Genomic DNA, 23,722 nt, shown 5'->3' with positions numbered 1-23,722 from the left:
CCTAGTGCGGCCGGGTACGGGTACGGGTAGGCCGTGAGTCACCGGTGAGTAGCCGTTTGTCACTCATTTCGGGTAGGGTACGGGTAGGGAACGGGTACCCATACCCGGCCGGGTACAGGTACCCATTTGCGACCCTGGTGCGGCCGGGTACGGGTAAGGAATCAAAACCCGTTTGCGACCTCTGCCCTGAGCGCTGGGCTCCACCCCCGAACTCCTGGGGTCACAATTCAGGCAAGCCGCCTGTCGTGACGAATCGGAGATATCAGGCCTCGTGGGTTGATGGTCGTCTCAGCCTGGTCACGAATGACCGCACACACAAACCAAAAACTTAAATTGGCAAAATTGCAGCTCTGACAGTTTTGTAAATTAACAGAGCAGAGGTCACACGAAGGGGTCTCGGGTTGTAGCTCTGTGATTTCCGCTTCCGCGGACCGTTCTTTAGCACAGAGGGTTGCACTGCTATGTCGGAGATCTGATAAAATTATGTGGGGGGGGAGGAGGTGGGTGGAAATAATACACCTGAAGTGATTACTGGGTAGGTGTTAGCGGTAGTGCAGTGCAGCTCTCCGATGTGTTTTAAGGGTTGTATCGCGCACTGCTTGGCACGTTGTCCGACGTTTACCCCACGCTTTGCTGCGACACGTGGGGCAAAGCGTCGGGACACGGTGCCACACACCAAACGGTGCAACAAAACACAACGGAGAACCGCTCTTCCCCGTGAAACTACACAGCCTTAATGAACATCAAACAAACACGTCTTTAATGAGCATCAAACTCTGGCCCCACACACTGGGCTGCCGACCCCTTTTGCTGCACAACCCCCTCTGCGCTAACCCCTGTACACACACACACTCTGCACACACCCTATACACACACACACACACTGCGCTAACCCCTGTACACACACACACTCTGCACACACCCCACACACACACACACACTGCGCTAACCCCTGTACACACACCCACTGCGCTAACCCCTGTACACACGCACACCTGTACACACACACACTGCACACACCCCTGTACACACACACACACACTGCGCTAACCCCTCTACACACACACACACTGCACGCACCCCTGTACACACACACACTGCACGCACACCTGTACACACACACACACTGCGCTAACCCCTGTACACACACACACACTGCACGCACACCTGTACACACACACACACTGCACGCACACCTGTACACACACACACACTGCGCAAACCCCTGTACACACACACACACTGCGCTAACCCCTGTACACACACACACTGCACGCACACCTGTACACACACACACACACTGCACGCACACCTGTACACATACACGCTGCGCTAACCCCTGTGTACACACACACTGCACGCACACCTGTACACACACACACACACACTGCGCAAACCCCTGTACACACACACACTGTACGCACCCCTGTACACACACACACTGCACACATCCCTGTTGCACACACACCCTCTGCACACACCCCTGTTGCACACACACCCTCTGCACACACCCCTGTTGCACACACCTGCTGCGTTACACCGCCTGTTGTGTACGCAGGCCGACCAAGGCATGGGTCTGAAAGCGAAGATGCGCGAGAATGAAAATCTACTCGTGGCTGAGAGGGAAGCGACGGGCGAGGCAAATAAGAAAATCCAGCTGCTGTACCAGGCACGTGCCACCCGCTGCACCTTGAGCTTGCTCGTGTATAAATGTAGCGGTACAAAAAAACACACGTTACAAACGAGTCGCGTTGCAGATGAAACGTTGTCATTGAAACGGCCCTTAATAAGGGAATCGGGACAAAACGACACCAGGGGCTGGCAAACAAAATAACAAGAAGAGCCATTTTTTTTTAAATCTTTTATATTAAGTTTGCTTGCTTGCTTGCTTGCTTAGGACCGTGCAAATCTTTCGGTCGTTTTTTAACCCACTTCCCGTGATCCAATCGAGCTGACATTTTGCACACAGACTCGTTGTGCGTGACAATAAATGTTCATGGACATTTTTTCCCAAAATTTTACACTTTTTAGGACAAAAAATATTATATTTAATTACCAATTGCTTAATGCTGCCATGCAGTCATCTGACCCATAGGTGGCAGCCATCTCAAGCCAGAGGACGAGAGGACTCTAGCCGCCACGCATATAAAGGATTTATAGTGAAAATTTTTGTTTTTACGGGTTCATTTTTTCTGAATTCGGTACACAATACTCAATATTTCAAGGGCCGCAATGCATGTAAAGGCATACAGTGAGGGAAAAAAGTATTTGATCCCCTGCTGATTTTGTACGTTTGCTCACTGACAAAGAAATGATCAGTCTATAATTTTAATGGTAAGTTTATTTGAACAGTGAGAGACAGAATAACAACAAAAAAATCAAGAAAAACGCATGTCAAAAATGTTATAAATTGATTTGCATTTTAATGAGGGAAATAAGTATTTACAAATCAATTTATACAATTTTTGACATGCGTTTTTCTGGATTCTGTTGTTGTTATTCTGTTTCTCACTGTTCAAATAAACCTACCATTAAAATTATAGACTTATCATTTCTTTGTCAGTGGGCAAACGTACAAAATCAGCAGGGGATCAAATACTTTTTTCCCTCACTGTACATGCAATAAAGCAGTTCGTGAAGAGCCGCATGCGGCCCCAAGGCCGCAGTTTACCGACCCCTGTTCTAGACGGACGCTGCAAAGACCCAGGTAGCTCAGCGATCGAGCGAGCCGCTCTCAATCGGAAGGTTGCGAATTCAACTCCTGGCTGGTGTGGGTAAACTCGCCCCCGCCACCCCTCCCCGCCATATGAACGTCTAATTTCCAGCACTGGCGCGGGGGGGGGGGCTGCATTGGGAGGATTTCAGCGGCGCCTCGAGCTCATTCGAGCCTTTCTAGATTTGAAGCTGATACAGCAATCGTGCTGTGACAGTTCCACCTGAAGACGGAAGCTTGTGTTGCCTCCGAAACGTCGTGATTTTTATTTTATTTTTATTTTACTTTTATTAATTTAAATTTTTTTACCTACGTGACTTTACCGAAAAAACCCAATAATATGAATACTCATTCGAGCAGGCAACTCGCTTTGATTTTCTTTCTTTTGTGAGCGCGAGCAAAAACCGACCGGGGGGGGAGCGGGCCGTCGAATCGTAAGGGGGTGACCGTCGAACCGCGTGCCCGCCTTTCGCAGGAAGTGTCCGGCGAGCGGGCACGGGCCTCGGCGTGCGAGCAGGAGCTGGTGGCGCTGCGCTCGCGCCTGCAGGCCTCCAGCCAGGAGCACGCTGCAGAGGGCCAGCAGCTGGCCGTGAAGGTGGGGGAGGGCGGGGAGAGTGGGAGAGGGGGGAGGGGAGGGAGGGTTAGGGAGGGTGAGGGAGGGGAGTGTGGGAGGGGAGGGTTAGGGAGGGAGTGTGAGGGAGAGTGGGAGGGGAGGGAGGGGAGGGGAGGGTTAGGGAGGGAGTGTGAGGGAGAGCGGGGAGAGTGGGAGGGGAGGGGAGGGAGTGTAGGGGAGGGAGTGTGAGGGAGAGAGTGTGAGGGAGAGAGTGTGAGGGAGAGAGTGTGAGGGAGAGAGTGTGAGGGAGAGAGTGTGAGGGAGAGAGTGTTAGGGAGAGAGTGTTAGGGAGAGAGTGTTAGGGAGAGAGTGTGAGGGAGAGAGTGTGAGGGACAGAGTGTGAGGGAGAGAGTGTGAGGGAGGGGAGGGAGTGTGAGTGAGGGGAGGGGAGGGAGTGTGAGGGGAGGGAGTGTGAGGGGAGGGAGGGGAGGGTGTGTGTGGGAGTGTGAGTGAGGGAGTGTGAGGAGAGGGGGAGAGGGTGAGGGAGGGGAGGGTGAGGGAGGGGAGTGTGAGGGAGAGAGTGTGAGGGAGAGAGTGTGAGAGAGGGAGTGTGAGAGAGAGAGTGTGAGGGAGTGTGAGGGAGAGAGTGTGAGGGAGAGAGTGTGAGAGAGAGAGTGTGAGGGAGGGGAGTGTGAGGGAGGGGAGTGTGAGGGAGGGGAGTGTGAGGGAGGGAGTGTGAGGGAGGGAGTGTGAGGGAGGGAGTGTGAGGGAGGGAGTGTGAGGGAGGGAGTGTGAGGGAGGGAGTGTGAGGGAGGGAGTGTGAGGGAGGGAGTGTGAGGGAGGGAGTGTGAGGGAGGGAGTGTGAGGGAGGGAGTGTGAGGGAGGGAGTGTGAGGGAGGGAGTGTGAGGGAGGGAGTGTGAGGGAGGGAGTGTGAGGGAGTGGAGTGTGAGGGAGGGAGGGGAGGGAGTGTGAGGGAGTGGAGTGTGAGTGAGGGAGTGTGAGGGAGGGGAGGGAGTGTGAGAGAGGGAGTGTGAGGGAGAGAGTGTGAGGGGAGGGAGAGAGTGTGAGGGAGAGAGTGTGAGGGGAGCGAGAGAGTGTGAGGAGAGGGACTGTGAGGGGAGGGAGAGAGTGTGAGGGAGAGAGTGTGAGGGAGAGAGTGTGAGGGGAGGGAGAGATTGTGAGGGAGAGAGTATGAGGGAGAGAGTGTGAGGGAGAGAGTGTGAGGGAGAGAGTGTGAGGGGAGGGAGAGAGTGTGAGGGAGAGAGTGTGAGGGAGGGAGTGTGGGGGGAGGGGAGGGAGTGTGAGGGAGAGAGTGTGAGGGGAGGGAGAGAGTGTGAGGGAGAGTGTGAGGGGAGGGAGAGAGTGTGAGGGAGAGTGTGAGGGGAGGGAGAGAGTGTGAGGGAGAGTGTGAGGGGAGGGAGGGAGTGTGAGGGAGAGAGTGTGAGGGAGGGGAGGGAGTGTGAGGGAGAGAGTGTGAGGGAGGGGAGGGAGTGTGAGGGAGAGAGTGTGAGGGGAGGGAGAGAGTGTGAGGGGAGGGAGAGAGTGTGAGGGAGTGTGAGGGAGGGAGTGTGAGGGAGAGGAGTGTGAGTGAGGGGAGGGGAGGGAGTGTGAGGGAGAGAGTGTGAGGGGAGGGAGAGAGTGTGAGGGAGTGTGAGGGAGGGAGTGTGAGGGAGAGGAGTGTGAGTGAGGGGAGGGGAGGGAGTGTGAGGGGAGGGGAGGGAGTGTGAGGGGAGGGGGGAGGGAAGGAGTGTGAGAGAGTAAGTGAGGGGAGGGAGGTGTTTTTTTGAACCCGTAACATTTGGACTTTTTTTACCGAAAGATCCAAAGAGTAACCATCAATGAAGCAACACCATCCAAGAGGGAAAACGCAGAAAAATCCACAACTGCGTTTACAAATCGAAAACCGTGCAAGCGGGCGGTGGTTGCCGGTGAGCGGACGTTGTTTGCGAGTCAGCGGACAGGCCGTCTCGAGGCAAGCGGACGCCGTGTTTCAGTTCCAGCAGGTGAGCGAGGAGCACGGCCGCGCCCAGGAGGAGCTGACCAAGCTGCGGCAAGAGGTCGGCATCCTTCGCGAGGCCCTCAACGGCGTCACCGCCCAGAACGACGCCAAGTACGGGACGCGCACGCACGGCACACCTCTCTCTCCCTTGTACCCATCGTCGCTCGTCGCTCGCCTAATCGCCCGTCGCGTTGCTGGCTGTCCCAACATGGACAGCTCTTGTGTCAATCCACTGCCGGGCGGTGGCACGAATTTTAAACTACCTCGCCTGGTATGCAGGCGATCGCGGATTCGATTTCGACCCTGATGCCTGCTGTATATTTGGAGTTTGCATGTCTCTCTCTCTCCCCGTGGTCGCGTGGATTTGGCTGCTCTAAATGTCCACGCGATGCTAAGCCACTTCGTTGAGCTATCATTTGTGGCCAGGTCGCTTCTGAAAAAGAGCTACATAACTCGGTGGGCCTTTCCTGGTGAAATAAACAAATAGTTTAGTTTAGTTCTTACCCTGAGACGTCATGGAAGTTGTTTGACGTATTGGGGAGCATAGACTTTGGAGAATAGTACAGTACAACAATGGATTTTGCTGGACTGTCCTCCCCTCACAATGTATCGCCTCAGGAATGCCGATGTTTTGCATGATGGTCACCCGTACAATCGTTATGAAGCCTTTGGCCTGCTTAGCTTAGGAGACTTGACAACCGGGTTTTTTTTTGTCATTTACACGTTGAACTTCTTTTAGACCGTACGTAATCGGAGGTTCAAGGAAAAGAACAGCAAACTAAATACAACAAGCACTTCTACAGAATGAGTTTTTTTCAATCTATATGATTTAAAAGTGGATCGCTCCAGTGACTTCCTAATATCGGAAGGAAGAGCGTTCCAGACGGCCGCCGGGCCAAGGCCTTTCCCCCATTCTCCCCCCACCCCCATCCCTTCCTTTCCCCAGCTTCTCCTGTCCAGCCCGTGGTCTCTGTGATGTCGTCTCTCTGCTGCTTCTGCCGTTTGTTCCTCCGCCTCTCCTCCGCTCCTCTTCCCTTCTCTCAGCTCTCCGCTCCGTAGTTAACTCTCGTCAGCTGTTGCTCGTGACACGGCTCTGTCCGTTTCCATCCACCCTGTTGCAAAAAAAAAAAATGTGTAAGATTGAGAGGAAAAAATTAACCCGTAAAAACAAAGTTTTCCACTATAAATCCTTTATATGCGTGGCGGCTAGAGTCCTCTCGTCCTCTGTCTTGAGATGGCTGCCACCTATGGGTCAGATGATTGCCTGCCACCATTAAGCAATTGATAATTAAATATCATTTTTTTTCCCTAAAAAGTGTAAAATTTTGGAACATTTTTTCACGAAAATAAATTGTCACGCACAACGAGTCTGTGTGCAAAATGTCAGCTCGATTGGATCACGGGAAGTGGGTTAAAAAACGACCGAAAGATGTGCACGGTCGTAAGCGCGCAAGCAAGCGCGCAAGTGAACTTAATATAAAGGATAAAAAAACCCAGACGCGTTACTCTCGGGAAGCCCCAGACGTTCCGCTCGAGGGCAAAAACACACAAAAAACACAACCTGGCGCTGTGGTTGAGAGTGGTGGCTGTGGAGTCAGCCTCGTCTGGTGCAGTGCGGTTTCGGCAGGCTTGCGTGCACGTCCGTACGTGACTCAACCTGCCGTCTTCAATACCAATTGAGGCTTGGCAGACGCGCACACGCTCGTGCCTCTTGGCTTGCCAGTGGGTTTTATGTATTTTTTTTTTAAACCAGTCCAAGTTAGAAGGTAAAGGAGCAGCCCTCCAATTTATTTGCTCACCACTGCTGGTGGAAGAGCATCATCGGCAGTAGAGGGAGCTCTGGTCCAGAGAGTCCTCTCCCCTCTAGAAGGTAGTTGACCTCCTCTTCCATGCTAGGCAGATGTTTTGTAACTGGTGGGACGACCCACACTTTACTCCACCACACGTCACCCGCTGATCGACTCGCTGTGGTGGAGCAATTTATGCTGATGGGTGGACGGTGGCAGGCAGGGGGCGGACGGTGGACGGGGGAGGGGTGTGGTTTCAGAATATTTATTTATTCTGAAAGAATCCGATGAGCTATTAAGCTTTTTCACAGGCGTCCAGTCGGGGGGCACGGGTTAAGAACATTACAACAACAAACACAGTACAAAAACACGACAGTAGTGTAAAGTACAAGAAAGGTAAACAAATCACCCACACACATACAAATACAACTAAACCATCCCCATCTTACCAGGCAAAGCCCACTGAGGTATTAACTTATTGTTCAGAAGCGACCTAGAAACTTAAATTTCGATTTAAAGCTTTCATGACGGCAGGGATTCATCTTCTTGGTTCTTTCGGTAAAGTCAAGTAGAATGGAAATAATAAAATAATAAAAACAAAACATAATAAAATAATTCTCACGACGTTTCGGCCACAACGCAAGTAGCCGTCCTCAGGTGGAGAACAGGTCTGTGGAGGAGACAGAGTCTGAAGTCTTCTCGACAGACATGTTCTCCACCTGAGGACGGCTTCTTGCGTTGTGGCCGAAACGTCGTGAGAATTATTTTATTATGTTTTGTTTTTATTATTTTATTATTTCCATTCTACGTGACTTTACTGAAAGAACCAAGAAGATGAAGACCTAGAAACTTGTCCCATTATTCCAACTGCCGCACTGGCACATGGAGCCGGTGACCTCTGGATTGCAAGGCCCAGGCTGCTGCTGCTCCTCCATTATTACGCCGCGCGGGAGAAAATTGGTGCTTAATAGGGTGCTAGCTAACACCAATTATTAAGATTATTACATTTGTTTAACCAGGAAAGCCTTGCCGAGTCTGAAGACTCCGTGTCAGGAGGGCCCTGCTAAGCTATCGAAGTCGTGGGGGGGGGGGGCGACGATCGTGATGTGTTTGTCAATTAGGTAATTTGTGACTAATTTTATAATTTGACAAATTTGGACTGTCACCCTGGCACGCCTGGCCAACTGTTGCCGTGCTTCAATAGTCTGTGTGTGCGTGTCTCTGCGTGTGCGTGTCTCTTGTGTGCGCGTGTCTCTGTGTGTGCGTGTGTCTCTGTGTGTGCGCGTGTCTCTGTGTGTGTGCGTGTTTCTGTGTGTGTGTGTGCATGTCTCTGTGTGTGTGTGCGTGTCTGTGTGTGTGTGTCTCTGTGTGTGTGTGTGTCTCTATGTGTGTGTGTGTGTGCGTGTCTCTGTGCGTGCGTGTGCGTTTCTCTGTGCGTGTCTGTGTGCATGTGTGTGCGTGTCTCTGTGTGTGTGTGCGTGTCTCTGTGTGTGTGTGCGTGTCTCTGTGTGTGTGTGTGCGTGTCTCTGTGTGTGTGTGTGTGTGTGCGTGTCTCTGTGTGTGTGTGTGTGTGCGTGTCTCTGTGTGTGTGTGTGTGCGTGTCCCTGTGTGTGTGCGTGTCTGTGTGTGTGCGTGTCTCTGTGTGTGTGCGTGTCTCTGTGTGTGTCCGTGTCTCTATGTGTGTGTGTGTGCGTGTCTCTGTGTGTGTGTGCGTGTGCGTGTCTCTGTGTGCGTGCGTGTGCGTGTCTCTGTGTGCGTGCGTGTGCGTGTCTCTGTGTGTGTGTGTGTGCGTGTCCCTGTGTGTGTGTGCGTGTCTCTGTGTGTGCGTATCTGTGTGTGCGCGTCTGCTGAGCTGCCCATGCTGGACATCTGTGACAAAGAGCTTCATTGCTCATCGGATTCCTCCTGCAGTTAAAAATAAAAATTCGGATTCTATAACGGGGGGGATCTTTGTAGGGAGCGGGAGTGCAGTGGGTAATGTGTTGCACTACAAACCCGGTGATCCGAGTTCGGTTCCTGCTACAGCCAGCATTGCTGATGAATATCTGAACCGGTCCTGGGCCTCCCCTAGGTAAACTCGGCCTTAAATGGGCAGTCTGTAAACAACGGCATTTAGGAGACAAAGGCGGCCGGGTGTGGTGCTGCTGGCTCACCCACCCTCTCGTGCGCCGTGCTGGCTTTCATTGGTGCTCGCTAACAGCACTTGTCCCAACAGTTCGTTAAGGCTATACGGGGGATCTTTGTCTTCGCGTGCGTGCGTTCAGGCAAGCGGCGGAGATGGCCCGACTGCACAAGGAGTGCCGGCGGTTCATGACGGAGATGTCGGAGAAGAACTCCAAGATGATGGCCCTGGAGGCGGAGAATGAGTCGCTGCGTGGCTCTCTGTCCGGACTCGAGCAGATGCAGGTGAGGGCAGTGGCACCACTTACATCACCTCACGGCCACCCCCCCCCCCTCCTCCCACCTCTCCACCCCTACTCCTTCACACACCCACCCCCTCTCCCCCGTCAACTCCCCCCATCTACCACACCTGTCTACCCTACCATCTACCAGAGGTCGCAAACGGGTTTTGATTCCTTACCCGTACCCGGCCGCACCAGGGTCGCAAACGGGTACCCGTACCCGGCCGTACCCGTACCCTACCCGTACCCGGCCGGGTATCGAGTACCTGATTGCGACCTCTGGGATGAAGCCATGTTGCAGGTGCGGGTGGGTTGATTCTAGGAACTTTAATTGTGAGAAGAGACAAGACGTTGGGAAATGAGTGACAAACGGTGACTCACCAGTGACTCACGGCCTACCCGTAGCCGGGTATCGGGTAGGGTACGGGTATCGGGTACCCGGTTGCGACCTCTGACCACCGCCTCCCGCGCACCACCGACCCCTCCCCACCTGTTATTCCGAGCGCACAGGGCCGCCACAAGGAGGTGGAGTCGGCCCTGCAGAGGCAGCTGACTGAGGCGACGGAGGAGCTGCGGGCCAACAAGTCGCACAGCGGGAGCATCATGGTCGCATGGGAGCAGACCGGCTCGGAGCTACACTCCACCAAGCAGCGCTGCCTCGGTGCGTCCATGGCTCCTGCCTCTCCACCCACCCCCACCCACCCCCACCGCCTTCCGACTGATGTTGCATCGCCACGGCCGTGCGGTTAACCGGCTCCCCTCCCGAGCGTGGGACCGGTGAAACGACGCCGGGCCCTGCTTTGTGCGAGTGCCAGCACCAGCGTTCTCCTCCCAGATCCGCAGCCGGTTGTGAATCGTTGAGATGGGACGCGACGCGATTGGCGACCTTGCATTGGCATTCGTGGAGCGTCTGGGTTGCAAAGGGGCACCGCAAGACGCTGGCCAGAATAGAGTGGGCACATTTATTGGCGTAGAGGTACCATGGGAACCTCATTTGCCAGTAAAAATATGATATAACTCTGAGTTATGTCTTTTGTTTGTATTATGACTGCAGGTATTGCGGTCTATGCAAACATGACTCCTTGTAAAAAGGTGTCACTTTTGTTGCCAGATAGAAGGGTAAAAAACCAATTGGCGTAGAGGTAGTTTGAATGATCTGGTTACATTGCTCCGTGTGTACAGGATGTCCGTAGTGCGCTGGGTATCCCCCGACCTTATAACTTACGTATGATTGAATGTAAATGGTGATGATTAAGGAATGTAATTTAATTGATTGTGCTTGGGATATTATAATATGTTCATATATTGAATTTATATTTTTGACCCTTACCCTACTAGCTTAACCCTACCAGCCTAACCCGAGCAGCCTATCCCGAGCTCCCAATTCTCTTGCTACTGCTTTGCGCCGTGGGCCTTAGGACCTGACCTTAGCAACTGCGATAAAAAAGGTGTGATGCCCATTGGGGTGACATGAGGCCATGCTCGATTCTCCAAACCGCTTATAACACCCAGGCTAGTCTGGCCCATTGGCTAACTGTGCGTTTAACCCCTTGAGCCATTTCATATTGATTGAGCCAATTTCATTTCTCGACAGTCACCCTCTGGCGAACAATCCAAGCCCTGCTGTGAGTGTGCGAGGGCTCCATTCCAGGACTGCCTCATCTGGCCTCCTGTCCAACTGGCCCACTGGCCTGATCTGCCCTTGCTTAACACGGACATTAATTTTCAAGCGGTCACGTAACCATTTCCTGTTCTGAGACGTCTGCAAGTTGCAGAGTGGGGTCTCGTTAACCGCTGAATCTTGGAACGCGCGAAGTGGTTCGGAGTTTTTTTTTTAAAGACATTGGACTGAAATCACCGCAGCAAACCGTAGCGTCACGATCGCCACTCCACGATGGCCGGCGGCAAACTGTGCCAGACGCCCTCCCGCGCGGCTTTTTGCTTGAGTTTCCGTTCCGGTGACGTGAACGTACGTAACCGGAACGGAATCGGAAGAAAAACTGATGACGTACGCAAATATAAATAGTGAGGAATGTATTTTCATTGATTGTACAGTGATACCTCGGTTCACGAACGCTTCTGTTCACGAACAACTCGGTTCACGAACAGAAAAGTTCATAAAAATATGCTCCGGTTCACGAACTCCGCTTCGGTTCACGAACTGGAGCCGCGGCCATTTTAATGCTATTTCCAGGCTGTCACATGGTCGTGACTTCCTGTAGGAAGATCGTGGAGAGAAGAAGAGACACAGAAAGAAGTACTGTGAGTACTGTGAAGACACTTTCAGTGACTTTTTGCTTTTTAGTGTGCTTTTTAGCACATACAGTACTGTACTGTACTACTGTACTGTACTACTGTACTGTATTGTACAATACTGTACTTACTGTATTGTACAGTTCACCCGTTTGAGTGCTTACTGAAGTCATCTCAAGCAAGGTTAGTGTTCTCTCTTTATACATTACTATACTGTACAGTACTAATGTGTATTGTAATTTGTTTCATACTTTTGTGCTTCAAAAACCAAAAATAAAGGTCAAAACGGATTAACCGGATTTACATTGAACCCTATGGGAAAATGTGCCTCGGTTCACGACCAATTCGGTTCGCGACCAGAGTCGGTTCACGACTTAAGTTCGTGAACCGAGGTATCACTGTACTTGGAATATTATGTGTCATCGTATTAATATCGTGCCCACACTTGTGCTTGTGATCCTGGTGACCCCACTCCCACCTCCCCCCCTCCACCAGACCTGCAGTCGGAGCTGAAGTCGGTGATGTCCCAGCTCGCTGGCCGTACTACCGAGTCCGAGTCTCTGGTGGCTCAACTCGGGGACAGCCACTCGCTCCTCGATCAGTCCAACGTCCGCCTCGTGGCCATGGACGAGGCCTACAAGAGTAAGGCTCTCTCCCAGAGGTCGCAAACGGGTTTTGATTCCTTACCCGTACCCGGCCGCACCAGGGTCGCAAACGGGTACCCGTACCCGTACCCTACCCGTACCCTACCCGAAATGAGTGACAAACGGTTACTCACCAGTGACTCACGGCCTACCCGTACCCGTACCCGGCCGCACCAGGGTCGCAAACGGGTACCCGTACCTGGCCGGGTACGGGTAGCCGGGTATCGGGTAGGGTACGGGTATCGGGTACCCGGTTGCGACCTCTGGTCGCTCCGTGGGCGTTAGCGGGCGCCCGCGTTCCGTTCCTGTCCGCGCCTCCGGGGGTGCTCGAGTTGGCCCCGTGTCCTCGGCCCCCTTGCCGTATCGTCCCCCCGAAGATGGAAGGTGTCTTGGCCAGAAGGATGTTTAACGGCACCACGCCGGCGAGCGGGTGGGCGAGCGCGGTCCGCGAGGATTGTAAAAGTTGCAGCGAAGCCAAAATCTTCGATATACACGACAGGGATTTGAGCGTTGCCCGAGCCAGCTGCCCAACCCCCGCCCATCCACCCCCCCCCCCCCCGCGTCCACCCCCCGTCCACCCCCCGTCCACCCCCCGTCCACCCTCCGTCCACCCCCCGTCCACCCCCCGTCCACCCCCCGTCCACCCCCCGTCCACGCCCCGTCCACCCCCCGTCCACCCCAGCAACAAGCTCCCGCCGTGGTGTGTGCGTCGCGAGCGGAGTTTCTCACTGCGGCGTTACAACTCTCCTTCTCCCGTCAAGGCAACGGTGCGAAGAGTAGCGCGCTAGTGCTGACGCAACTTGGAGAAATGTGCCTCCCCTCTGTGAATGATGCCTTGTTTTGCCGAATACATTTGGGGTCGCAGGTCACAGCATGTCGTTCATCCCCACTGCCGCTGATTCTCATCGAGTCCCGCGGCTTGTCATTGAAGTCCCACTCCTCGCAGTGCCCAGCGTCGAGTCCCGCTGTTCACGTTGCTTGTCATGTAACCCCGCCCCCGTGTCTCGTCGTGTCCCATCGAGCTCCGCTTTAATCTGAACGACCCCCCCCTCCCCCCACACTCCCCACCACCAGGCCAGCTGGCGGAGGTGCAGGCGGTGTGCGAGGGCGAGCGAGGGCGCGCGGGGGAGCTGGAGCGCGAGCGCGGGGAGCTGCGCTCGGCGCTGAGCCAGGCCGAGATGCAGAAGGCGCTGTGGCAGATGCGGCTCTCCGAGATGGAGGCGGCCTCCGCGGTGCCGTCACACAACTCGGTGCGGCCGTGGTGTGGGTCCTGTGAAGGGTCACGGGCCACTAGGGATATGGGCTTTAGACGTGGGCTGCTGGGGTGTATGGGTGGGCCACTGTGGTGTAGAAACATGGGCCACTGTGGTTTAGAAACATGGGCCACTGTTGTTTCGGGGCATGGGCCACTGTGGTTTAGAGACATGGGCCACTGGTTTAGAAACATGGGCCACTGTGGTGTAGAGACTTGGGCCACTGTGGTCTAGAGACACGTGTCACTGTGGTGTAGGGCTCATGGTTCCACTGGTCTAGATAAATAAGCCACTGGTGTTAGGTACATGGGCCTCTGTGGTGTAGATAAATAGGCCACTATAGTGTAGGGACATGGGCCGCCACTGTGTTGAAGGGGCATGGGCCACTGATGTTTGGTACATGGGCCACTTTGGTCTAGGGACATGGGCCACAGTAGGTGTAGGGACATGAGCCGCTGGTGTTGGGTACATGGGCCATTGTGGTGTAGGCACATGGACCACTGGTTTAGGAGCACACAACACTGTGATGTAGCAGCATGGGCCATTTATGGGCCAATGCGGTATAGAGGTACGGGCCACTGGTGCAGTGGCAATCCTGGAGCTCGTGTATATTGGTCACTATTCACTTGGGTGCATAGGTCATGTGGCTTTCAGGTACATGGCCCACTGATGTTACAGATGCGTTGGTCACCGGCATACCAGGTGCACGGGCTGCACGAGGTGCCTGTTCATGTGGCTGCTCAATGTCGCAGCGCGTGCCTGTCGTCACCGCGCGTGCGTAACGTAACCGCTCTCTTTCTCTCTCCCTCTCTCCATCTCCACGGAGCCAGGACGCCATCGTGGAGGAGCTGTGTTTGGAGCGAGACAGCCTCAAGGCCGACCTGGCCGAACTGCGGACTCACAACTCGATGCTGGAGAACAAAATCTCCGAGATGGAGTGCCTGAAGGTGGGTGGAATCGGCTATCTTGACGCGCCCGCCCGCCTGCCCGCTCATGACCGGCGGCGAAGGCGCGCGCGCGGTTAGTAGGCCTCGTGCCGACGCCGTTCCGTGGTGTGTTTCCGGTGGCTTGTGGGTAATTTGTAGAAGTCGTCGGACAGGAGGTCGGACGGGTGGTTCGGAGGTCGGAGTGCTGAGCCGACACCGCTGAGAATCCTGGGTTTGAGTTCGGGTTTCAGCCGCTGCCTGTCATTTAATGAATGTAATTTTTCGATTTAAAGCTTTCGTGACTGCAGGGATTCATCTTCTTGGTTCTTTCGGTAAAGTCACGTAGAAGGGAAGTAATAAAATAATAAAAATAAAACCTAATAAAGTAATTCTCACTAATGTAATTTATGTTGAACTTCTTCTTTTGCACCTTACGTAGACAACATATGATTCGCATCGAGACGGATAGCCTCGCATATAGACTGACTCGCTTTACTAGCCGGCTTCGCCCGGGACTTGGATTCTTGTCTTGGATTAATACACGGCCTACGCGGAGGGTGGGGGGGATGCGTGACGTCAGCAGGCACACTGCGTGACGCTGCCGTGTGTGGGTGACATCACATTACGCCCCCCCAAAATCTCTAAAGTATATTTTTATACTTGTTGCATTGTGTACAGTCTGGAAGCTACCCACGTGCCAAATTTAAAGTTTGTTGCATGTTGGGAAGTATGCTAAACATTTCGAACAGACACACATATTCACAGATTTCCCTTTTATATATAGATAGACTGGCATAGCCCGGTTAAACCAGGTTCTCACGTGTAACGAGTTGATGGGCTTGGCCCGAGTTACCAACGACTGCGCAAAAAAACCAACGCATTAAATTTGGTTATGCACCTTCGGCTGAAATTGCAAATAAATGAAAAATATAATTTTTACTTTCTTGTAACAAACATCTCTTTCTGTAGCAGGGTCGGTCAGAAAGCGTGTGTCAATTAGAGCTCACTTCATGGCATCCCTGAGCTAGTTCTGTGATGTACACTTCTGTGGGCCCGTGTGTCATAAAGGTTTGCACTGCTGCGCAAGAGATCTGAATGGACATGTTGTCTTGATGCCAAGAATATATGAACCGATCCTGGGCCCTCCTGTAGGTCAACTCTGCCTTAAATGAGTACCTGGTGCGGTGTGGATCAAACGTCAGCAATAGGGGAGACAAAGGTCACTCCCGGTGTGGTGCTGACCACCTCCCCACCCCCCTATGTGCCATGCCGGTCTTTAATAAGTGCTCCCAACTGCTCGTTAAATCTCCATGGGGTGGGGCAGGATCTTTGTCTCTGCTGCGTCTACGGTTGTACGTGCTTTTGTGTGCTTACACGCGTGTGTGCGTGCGCGAGCGCGTTCGTGCGTGGGCCAGGCGGAGATTGGCATCATGGGTCAGCGCACCCAGCTGCTGGACGACATGACCTCTGAACTCGAGAGCCTCAAGAGCGAGGTGGCCGACATCCGTCGCGAGAAGGAGGCGCTGGAGGTGCAGGCCTCGCGCGTCAGCTCGCTCAAGGTGAGCCCCGCTCGCGCTCCGAGGTGGCTCGCGCTCCGAGGTGGCTCGCGCTCCGAGGTGGCTCGCGCTCCGAGGTGGCTCGCGCTCCGAGGTGGCTCGCGCTCCGAGGTGGCTCGCGCTCCTTGTGCCCGCGTTCTCGTGCCTCGGGTGTCGATGTTGGGTCCGGGGGGGGGGGGGGGGAGGTGTTTTGTTGGGTCTTCGGGGCTGCGCCCGGCAGCCGCTATTTAAAATCGAAAGTTTTGCATCGCTTAATGACTCGCCGTGTACACCAGCTGATAGCTGGTGTACATTGATTGGCTGCCATATGGCCGAGCGAATTCGTGGCATTGTCAAGCTGAGCAATGTGAATCCGCCATAAAGAATCCCTCACTCCCTCTCTCTCCTTCATCGCTCTCACTCTCCTTCATCGCTCACTCTCTTTCCCCGCTCCCTCTCATCCTCACTCACTCTCTCTCCTCGCTCGCTCCCTTTCTCTCATCCTCGTTCCCTCTCTCTCCTCGCTCGCTCTCTCATCCTCATTCTCTCTCTTTTCCCGCTCCATCTCTCATCCTCACTCTCTCTCTCTCTCATCCTCGCTCCCTCTCTCTTTCCTGGCTCCCTCTCTCTACCTGCTCCCTCTCTCTCTCCACCCTCCCTCCCTCTCCTTCCTGCTCGCTCTCCGCCCCTCCCCTCCCCGCCACCAGACGGAGCTGTCTCAGACCCGCTCGCTCGTGGAGGCGACCGAGTCGCGACTGTGCGACTTCTCAGCCCTGGGCCTGGCCCCCGAGGCCTTGCGAGCGCAGCGCGACGAGCTGCTGGCGGAGCGCGAGCGCTCGCGCCGTCTGCAGCGCGACGCGGCGGCCGCGGCGGAGGAGGCCCAGCGGTGGAACGCTCGGGCGGGCGAGGTCGAGCGGCGCCAGCGGCGGCTGGAGGAGGAGGCGGCGATCGCCGCGGAGGAGCTCCGGGCGGAGTTGGGAGCGGCGGGGGGTCGCGTGCGGGAGCTGGAGGCGCAGCTGCAGGCGGCCGCCGTCGAGGCCGACGGGCTCAAGACGGCCGCGGCGCTGCGAGGCGAGCTGCAAGGTGGGTGGTGGGGGTTTTGTTTTGTTTGTTCACGGCGGGTTCCGATGAGGTTGGAGTTTTAACTCGCTCGCGATTTCCACGTTTGGCGGGACACCGAGCTAGGTTTTCACGGTTCTGCCGTGCAGGTGACCGATGTGTTTTCTAGTTGTACCGTGAGAAAAATATCCCCGTGGGTTCGATCCCGACCCTTAACGTCGGACATCGTACGCATGTTGAATTTCTTTCGCACCGTAATAGCCAACCGTGCTAATGGTGTCGAACAACGCGCGCACGTCGGAGAGCTTTTCCTCTGGTGTGCAATGCTCGAGATGGCGAGATAGGAGGAGTGAATTCCAAATACACAGGATAGGAGAGGGGCGACGTCCCCCCCACTGCGTGTTGCACCCGGCGTTTGGCGACGTTGGCCCGGCGCTGGTGGTGACGCGTGGCTCTGTGCGCTGCAGGCCAAGTCGGAGGCCTGCAGGATGCCCTGAGTGAGGCCTGCCAGCAGAACGTCGTGCTGAGCGAGAAGATCCGTCTCCTGGAAGAGGCGGAGAAGGTCAAGAGGAGCGACGCAGCGCAGGTCGGTGGGCAACGCGATTGGCGAGATGTTAACTAACTCGCCTGGTATGCAGGAGGTCGTGGGTTCGATCCCGACCCTGACGCCTGCTGCTGTATATTTGCAGATTGCGGTGTCTCTCTCTCATCATCATCATCATGGTGGCTAGGAGATGTTAACTCCAACGCCTGGTATACAGGAGGTCGTGGGTTCGATCCCGACCCTGACGCCTGCTGTGTATTTGCAGATTGTGGTGTCTCTCTCTCATCATCATCACCACGGTGGCTAGGAGATGTTAACTCCCTCGCCTGGTATACAGGAGGTCGTGGGTTCGATCCCGACCCTGACGCCTGCTGCTGTATATTTGCAGATTGCGGTGTCTCTCTCTCATCATCATCATCACGATGGCTAGGAGATGTTAACTCCTACGCCTGGTATACAGGAGGTCGTGGGTTCGATCCCGACCCTAATGTCCGTTGTTTATTTGGAGCTTCCATGTTCTCCCCGTGGTCGCGTGGATTTTGTCTGGTTCCTCCGGTTTTCCCCTCCACATTTAGAAACGTGCATTTTAGAGTATTTGCCTGTTGTAAATTCGCACGTGATAAGCCACTTCGTTGAGCTATAATTTGTGGCCAGGTCGCTTCTGAAAAAGAGCTATATAGCTCGATGGGGTCTTACCGGTATTCTTTGGGTCTTTCGGTAAAGTCACGTAGATAGGTTCAAATAAAATAACAAAAAAACTACGACGTTTCGATTGCAACACAAGCGGTCGTCATCAGGAAAAGGGGGGTTAGCTTCTAAAGACAAGTGCTTATCAAGGTTTGAAATTGGCGTAGCCCAAATGTCAGCAGCCAATGCCAATGCAAGTGTTGGGCAGCGACCGTGGCGGTGGTGGGCTTTCCACCAATCACAGGGCTGCCAGGAAAAGATTAGCATGTCAATGTAAGATCACCTAGCAAACTCCATGGCGAGTGCACCAAGGTGACTATGTTAATGTGAGAGATGAGCATGTTAATGTGAGAGATTAGCATGTTAATGGGAGATCGTGAAGCAGCAGCCTTGAGGATGGCGCGCGAGGTCGCCGTGTTAGTGAGAAATTGAATCTGTTAATGTAAAAAATCAGAGAGCTAAAAATCACAACTAACATCGGAAGGTGGTAGGCTGGGAACATCACGGCCAGTTATGACTTAATCTGATTAATAACGTCCTTCCGATGATTGCTCAGTTTGTACCCATCTTCTCGGTTGAAATTTTGTCTGTGTCTGTATATACGGATGGCTTCATGAACGAATCTTTGTTGATAGCCAGTGGGTTTGCAAAGTACCTTCGCCTTAGAGAAATCAATTTCGTGTGAGCCCACCGCATTGAAACAACGATCAGTCACGGCCGAGGCATTGGTCCTACCGTGTTTCAGATCTGCCTTGTGTTCACGAACACGGTCCGAGACATGTCGCTTAGTTTCCCCAATGTAACTACTGCCGCAGACACAGCTTAGTTTGTAGACGCCGGGGTATTGCATGTCAGGGATCACATCCTTCACAGATGGGATCAGATCACGAATTTTACGTACTGTGTTAAATCGAACCTGGATCTTGTGTGTTTGTTCATGATTTTGGAAATCTCTTTGGTGACCCCTGCTATGTATGGCAAGGTGATGGTTTTGTTTGGGTCCCCAGATGGGTCTTTCACACTGGTTAGGGTGATAGCTTTACAGATTGTCTAGTCTGAATATCCATTAATCTTGAGAGCTTGGTGTACGTCTTCCAGTTCACTGGCTAGGTGATGATGGTCAGAAATAGATCGAGCTCTTACCTGCTAAAATAAAAACTAGTTTCGTTTTGGTTTAGGTCTGGTGGATCGCCACTCGTAACTTTGGAGTTCTAACGTCTAAATATAAAAACTAAAGAACTCGTAGGTAACGTGCGACCGGGTTGTTTCCCCCGCAGGCTGCCGTGCGCGAGAAGGAGGCGATGCGGGCGGAGTTTGAGACGCAGCTGGCCCGGCTTGAGGATCGCGTGGCGGCGGAGAAACAGGCAAGGCCCGGCACAGCCGTACGGTCACTCGGTCATCTTGCTGTCGAAACGCCGCGGCCCGGCTGCTGCGTAGGACGTCGCGGTTGTGACGCGTCGCTCGCCGAAGCGTTATCGGGTCGTACCGAGAGTTTGTCGTTCGGCACGGTGTCCGACGTTTCGCTCCACGCGCTGGGAGCTTCTTGGCAGAGCAGCGCAACCGTCCGCGATTGAGAAGGGCCGATTGGAAATGTCGGAAGGTCGTGCCAAAGGATGCGCGAATACGACCACAAAAACACAGCTGCAAGCTACGCGTAATATTAAACAATTTTTTATTCATTTATATCGACAGGGAGATGGGTCGCACGAAGAGATCGGCAAGCAGCAGAAATTGTGAGTTGTTTTTGGATTGCCGTTCGAGTGAATTGCATTATCGGATTATCGTTCTCGTTAATAGTATTATCAGTTTTCTATTTCTGTCCCGAGTGCGGGGGGGGGGATCTTTGTCTCTGTCACTACCTTCGTGTGGCACGTGCAGGCTGGAGGAGCGCCAGGCTGAGCTCCAGGCCCTGCAGGAGCAGACGGCCGCGCTGCAGAGCGACCTGGATAAGCAGCGGCAGAAAAACGACGTACGTCAAGCGGAACGTTCGCTCGCACGCGTGGTTGGCGTTAAGCACGTGGGGGATTTGCGGATATCTCTCTAAAGCCGTTGAACGTGTCCCCGTGTGTACCCTCTTCCCCCCACCCCCAATTTCCTGCTTCGTGCTCTGTTCACGATGCGGGCAGATGGCGAAGCGACCTGGGCGGTGGGCGGGGCAACATGAGCAGTGGGCGGAGCTACCTGGTAGAATGGGCGTGGCTAAGATTTAAAGCTTTCGTGACTGCAGGGATTCATCTTCTTGGTTCTTTTGGTAAAGTCACGTAGAAGAGGGGCTACCTTGTAGAATGGGCGTGGCTAAGACAGAGGGAGGGGCTACTTGATGGAATGGGCGTGGCTAAGACAGAGGGAGGGGCTACCTGGTAGAATGGGCGTGGTTAAGACAAAGAGGGATGGGCTACCTGGTAGAATGGGCGTGGCTAAGACAGAGGGAGGGGCTACTTGATGGAATGGGCGTGGCTAAGACAAAGAGAGGGGCGACCTTGTAGAATGGGCGTGGCTAAGACAAAGAGGGAGGGGCTACCTGGTAGAATGGGCGTGGCTAAGACAGAGGGAGGGGCTACCTGGTAGAATGGGCGTGGCTAAGACAAAGAGGGAGGGGCTACCTGGTAGAATGGGCGTGGCTAAGTAAAAGAGGGAGGGGCTACCGGCTCACTGCTACGTCTCCTTAGTTGAGTTTCCCAGTTGAGCCTCCCACACATTTGGTTGTCTTGGCCGCTGAGCGAGCAATCGGCAGCAGCAGCAGCAAACTCCACCGTCCATGCCAACTACCGGCCCATTGCCCTGTGAGGAGGAGGAGAGGGAGCAACGCGAGAGGCCGGGGCAACGAAATTGTACGATAGCGGCAAAAAGCCGCTGCTGCCGCTGCTCAAATTATCTGGTTGCGGTAGCGTTACACTCTCGCGCAGTTGAAATTAACATCGCCTTCCGATGACGACTCGGTTCAGTCCCAGAATTCGATTTGTCTGTCTGTGCTGCCCGCGTGTACATGTGACATCGCCTGTGTTGAAAATCTTCCCCCCCGACCCCCCACCCCCCCCCCCCCCCCCCGTGCTTCCATATTTCATCGCTGCCCATTCGTGCCTTGCTGCCAGCGTGCATCCCTGTTCACTCTGTGGAGGAGGAGTTCCTCCCGTTAGTAGCGCCCCCCCCCCCCCTTCCACGACCGCAATGATCAGGGCCCCCTCTCCCATCCCCCTCCATGGCTTGCCACTGCTTTTACAACGGGCGGTCGGGAAAGTTACGCAGCTCCAACGCAGGCTGGAGTTTGAGGACCTATTTCGCCGCGGTGGGAAGAATTACCTCGCCTGGTATACAGGAGGTCGTAGGTTCGATCCCGACGCCTGCTCTGTATATTTGGAGGTTGTGTGCCTCTCTCCCCGTGGTCGTGTGGATTTTTTTCCGGGTCCTCCAGTTTTGAACAAATCCACTTTCAGAATCAACAACGTGCGTTCAGAGTATTTGGCCGCGATAAATTCGTTGTTAAGCTCTCATTTGTGACGGCCACGGTCGCTTCTGAAACACGGCTATACAATCTCAGTGGGCCCCTTACCTGATCAATTATTGTCTCATCATTATCATTCCATCGCCCACTTCCGCTTTTGCTATATCGAGCGAAACCGCGCTTCAATTTGTGTCGTCGAGTAATTTCCACGCCGAATTTGTTTTTCATTTTTTTTGACGCGTGCCGGTGTTTGCCTTTCTGTAAGCCGGTCTCTGCCCGAGCCACGCGTGACTGTGCACTCCGGCTCTCTCTCTAAACGCAGACACTCCGCCAGAGGAACTGGATGGCAGTCGAAGCGTTGTCCACAACGGAAAAATTTTATCAGGACAAAGCTGCGAAGGTTGTAAACAACAACAACGACATCAGCAATACTAACCGCACTTCTGGCTTTTTTTTATATTCGTGCAAAGAAACATTTTATTTCACGACATGCGAAACAGGCGAAGGTGGTTACAGCCCTGCAATCGCTTGTTCGTGCAACCCCCGCTGGCTGAAGGGTCTCCACGAGAGGGACCTTGTCCACACTGCATGAGAGAAAGAACTGAAAGATAATCCTTTTCAAAGAATGCAGGATGGTTATAAAAGTCTGGGTGTCTGCCTGCTGTGTTCCCCACTGTCATTATCCGTGTTAATTTTGAGCGATTCTTCGTTGGCAGTGGGGGGGGGGGGTACACCAACACGGTTAACAAGAAACCTCAACACGCTCGTCAGAAACACACGCGACCTTGAAATAAAATAAAAAATCTACAATCGGCCGCGTTTTTTTATAGAGTACATCTTGTGCTAAGAAAGGGCAGGACCATTGCCCGAAACTTCGGCAATTTAAATGTATAATTTATCTTTTTGATGGGCATGTTGAGTTTCTGTTGTTCTCTCCGTGGTTGGAAATCCAGGTGCGCAGTGCGTCCCAAACACTTGCACGCACCATCGTGTAGATAAACGTGCACAAAACCACCATCATGCTCGCACACGTAAATAAAAAGATCCCCCGGGTAGCCTTAAGAGACTGTTGGGCCAAGTGCTTTTAGCGCGCACCTATGAAGGCCAGAACGGCACATGAGGCGGCGTTTGTGTCCCCAGTGGCGATGTTTGTACACCACACCAGGTACTCATAAGAGGCTGAGTCGACCTAGGGGAGGCCCAAGACCGGTTCAGATAATCCCCATTGACGTTGGCCATGAGCAGGAATTGGACTTGGGTCGCCGGGTTCGTAGCGCAGCGCACTAACCGCTGTCCCACTGCTCGCGTGCACACGCACACACACACACACGTACGTGTATACGCACACACACACGTACACACGTATATACGCACACACACGTACGTGCGTATGTGTGTGTGTGTTCGCATGCACGCGTGAGCCAACCGCAATGGAGGTATTCGTAGCGAAGCGTCAAGGCACCGACCGCTAAGTTTAAGGCTGCTGTTAAATCAGCAGCTCCTGCCGCAGTTTTACAAGCCCACGTGTGACAATCCCTGCCTTACAGGAGTGTGACGGCCTTAATCATTTCCATAAAATATCAGACCAGTCCTTACAATCCTTGTTCTAGGTGTTTGAGATCCTCACACACCAGGCTCCTCCGTCAGCCACGCTTTCAGGAAAAAAACTTTCGAAGCTCGGTCTTTTTCCGGTCCTTGGCCCTCAAGATTTAGATGACCGGGCCAAATTTGTGTCTTCACGACACTCCACCACCCAGACGCGCGCATACCATTCTTTCACACTGCGGTGTCCTCGGGTAGTGGAGGGTCTTGACAACACAACTTTAGCCGGGTTATTTAAGTATCTTAACCACGGTTGCAAGATGTTTTCTTCCTCTCCTGGTATGCAGGAGGTCATTGGTTTGCTCCAAACCCTGATGCTTGT

General features: G+C 53.7%; 1 protein-coding gene across 4 annotated transcripts in view; it reads left to right on the top strand.

Annotated features, from left to right (window-relative positions):
* The window catches only part of LOC144734579 (uncharacterized), a 64,022-nt gene that overhangs the window by 25,084 nt on the left and 15,216 nt on the right, over window positions 1-23,722 (top strand). For 2 of the 4 annotated variants that reach the window (XM_078616825.1, XM_078616824.1), the window contains exons 4-18: window positions 1,559-1,669; window positions 3,189-3,308; window positions 5,262-5,377; window positions 9,318-9,459; window positions 9,966-10,116; window positions 12,204-12,350; window positions 13,427-13,602; window positions 14,436-14,552; window positions 15,947-16,090; window positions 16,774-17,149; window positions 17,593-17,711; window positions 19,634-19,720; window positions 20,049-20,089; window positions 20,235-20,325; window positions 22,121-22,198. In XM_078616825.1, coding sequence (XP_078472951.1) covers window positions 1,559-1,669; window positions 3,189-3,308; window positions 5,262-5,377; window positions 9,318-9,459; window positions 9,966-10,116; window positions 12,204-12,350; window positions 13,427-13,602; window positions 14,436-14,552; window positions 15,947-16,090; window positions 16,774-17,149; window positions 17,593-17,711; window positions 19,634-19,720; window positions 20,049-20,089; window positions 20,235-20,325; window positions 22,121-22,198 — 2,016 coding nt within the window. The remainder of the gene's footprint in view (window positions 1-1,558; window positions 1,670-3,188; window positions 3,309-5,261; window positions 5,378-9,317; window positions 9,460-9,965; window positions 10,117-12,203; window positions 12,351-13,426; window positions 13,603-14,435; window positions 14,553-15,946; window positions 16,091-16,773; window positions 17,150-17,592; window positions 17,712-19,633; window positions 19,721-20,048; window positions 20,090-20,234; window positions 20,326-22,120; window positions 22,199-23,722) is intronic. The other 2 variants (XM_078616827.1, XM_078616826.1) reach the window with 1 other exon arrangement.

The sequence above is a fragment of the Lampetra planeri genome, chromosome 52 (genome assembly GCF_965212315.1).
Source record: "Lampetra planeri chromosome 52, kcLamPlan1.2.h2, whole genome shotgun sequence".
NCBI classification, from domain to species: domain Eukaryota; kingdom Metazoa; phylum Chordata; class Hyperoartia; order Petromyzontiformes; family Petromyzontidae; genus Lampetra; species Lampetra planeri.
The sequence above is the reverse complement of the archived record's forward strand: the minus strand, read 5'-3'. Positions and strand labels throughout refer to the sequence as shown.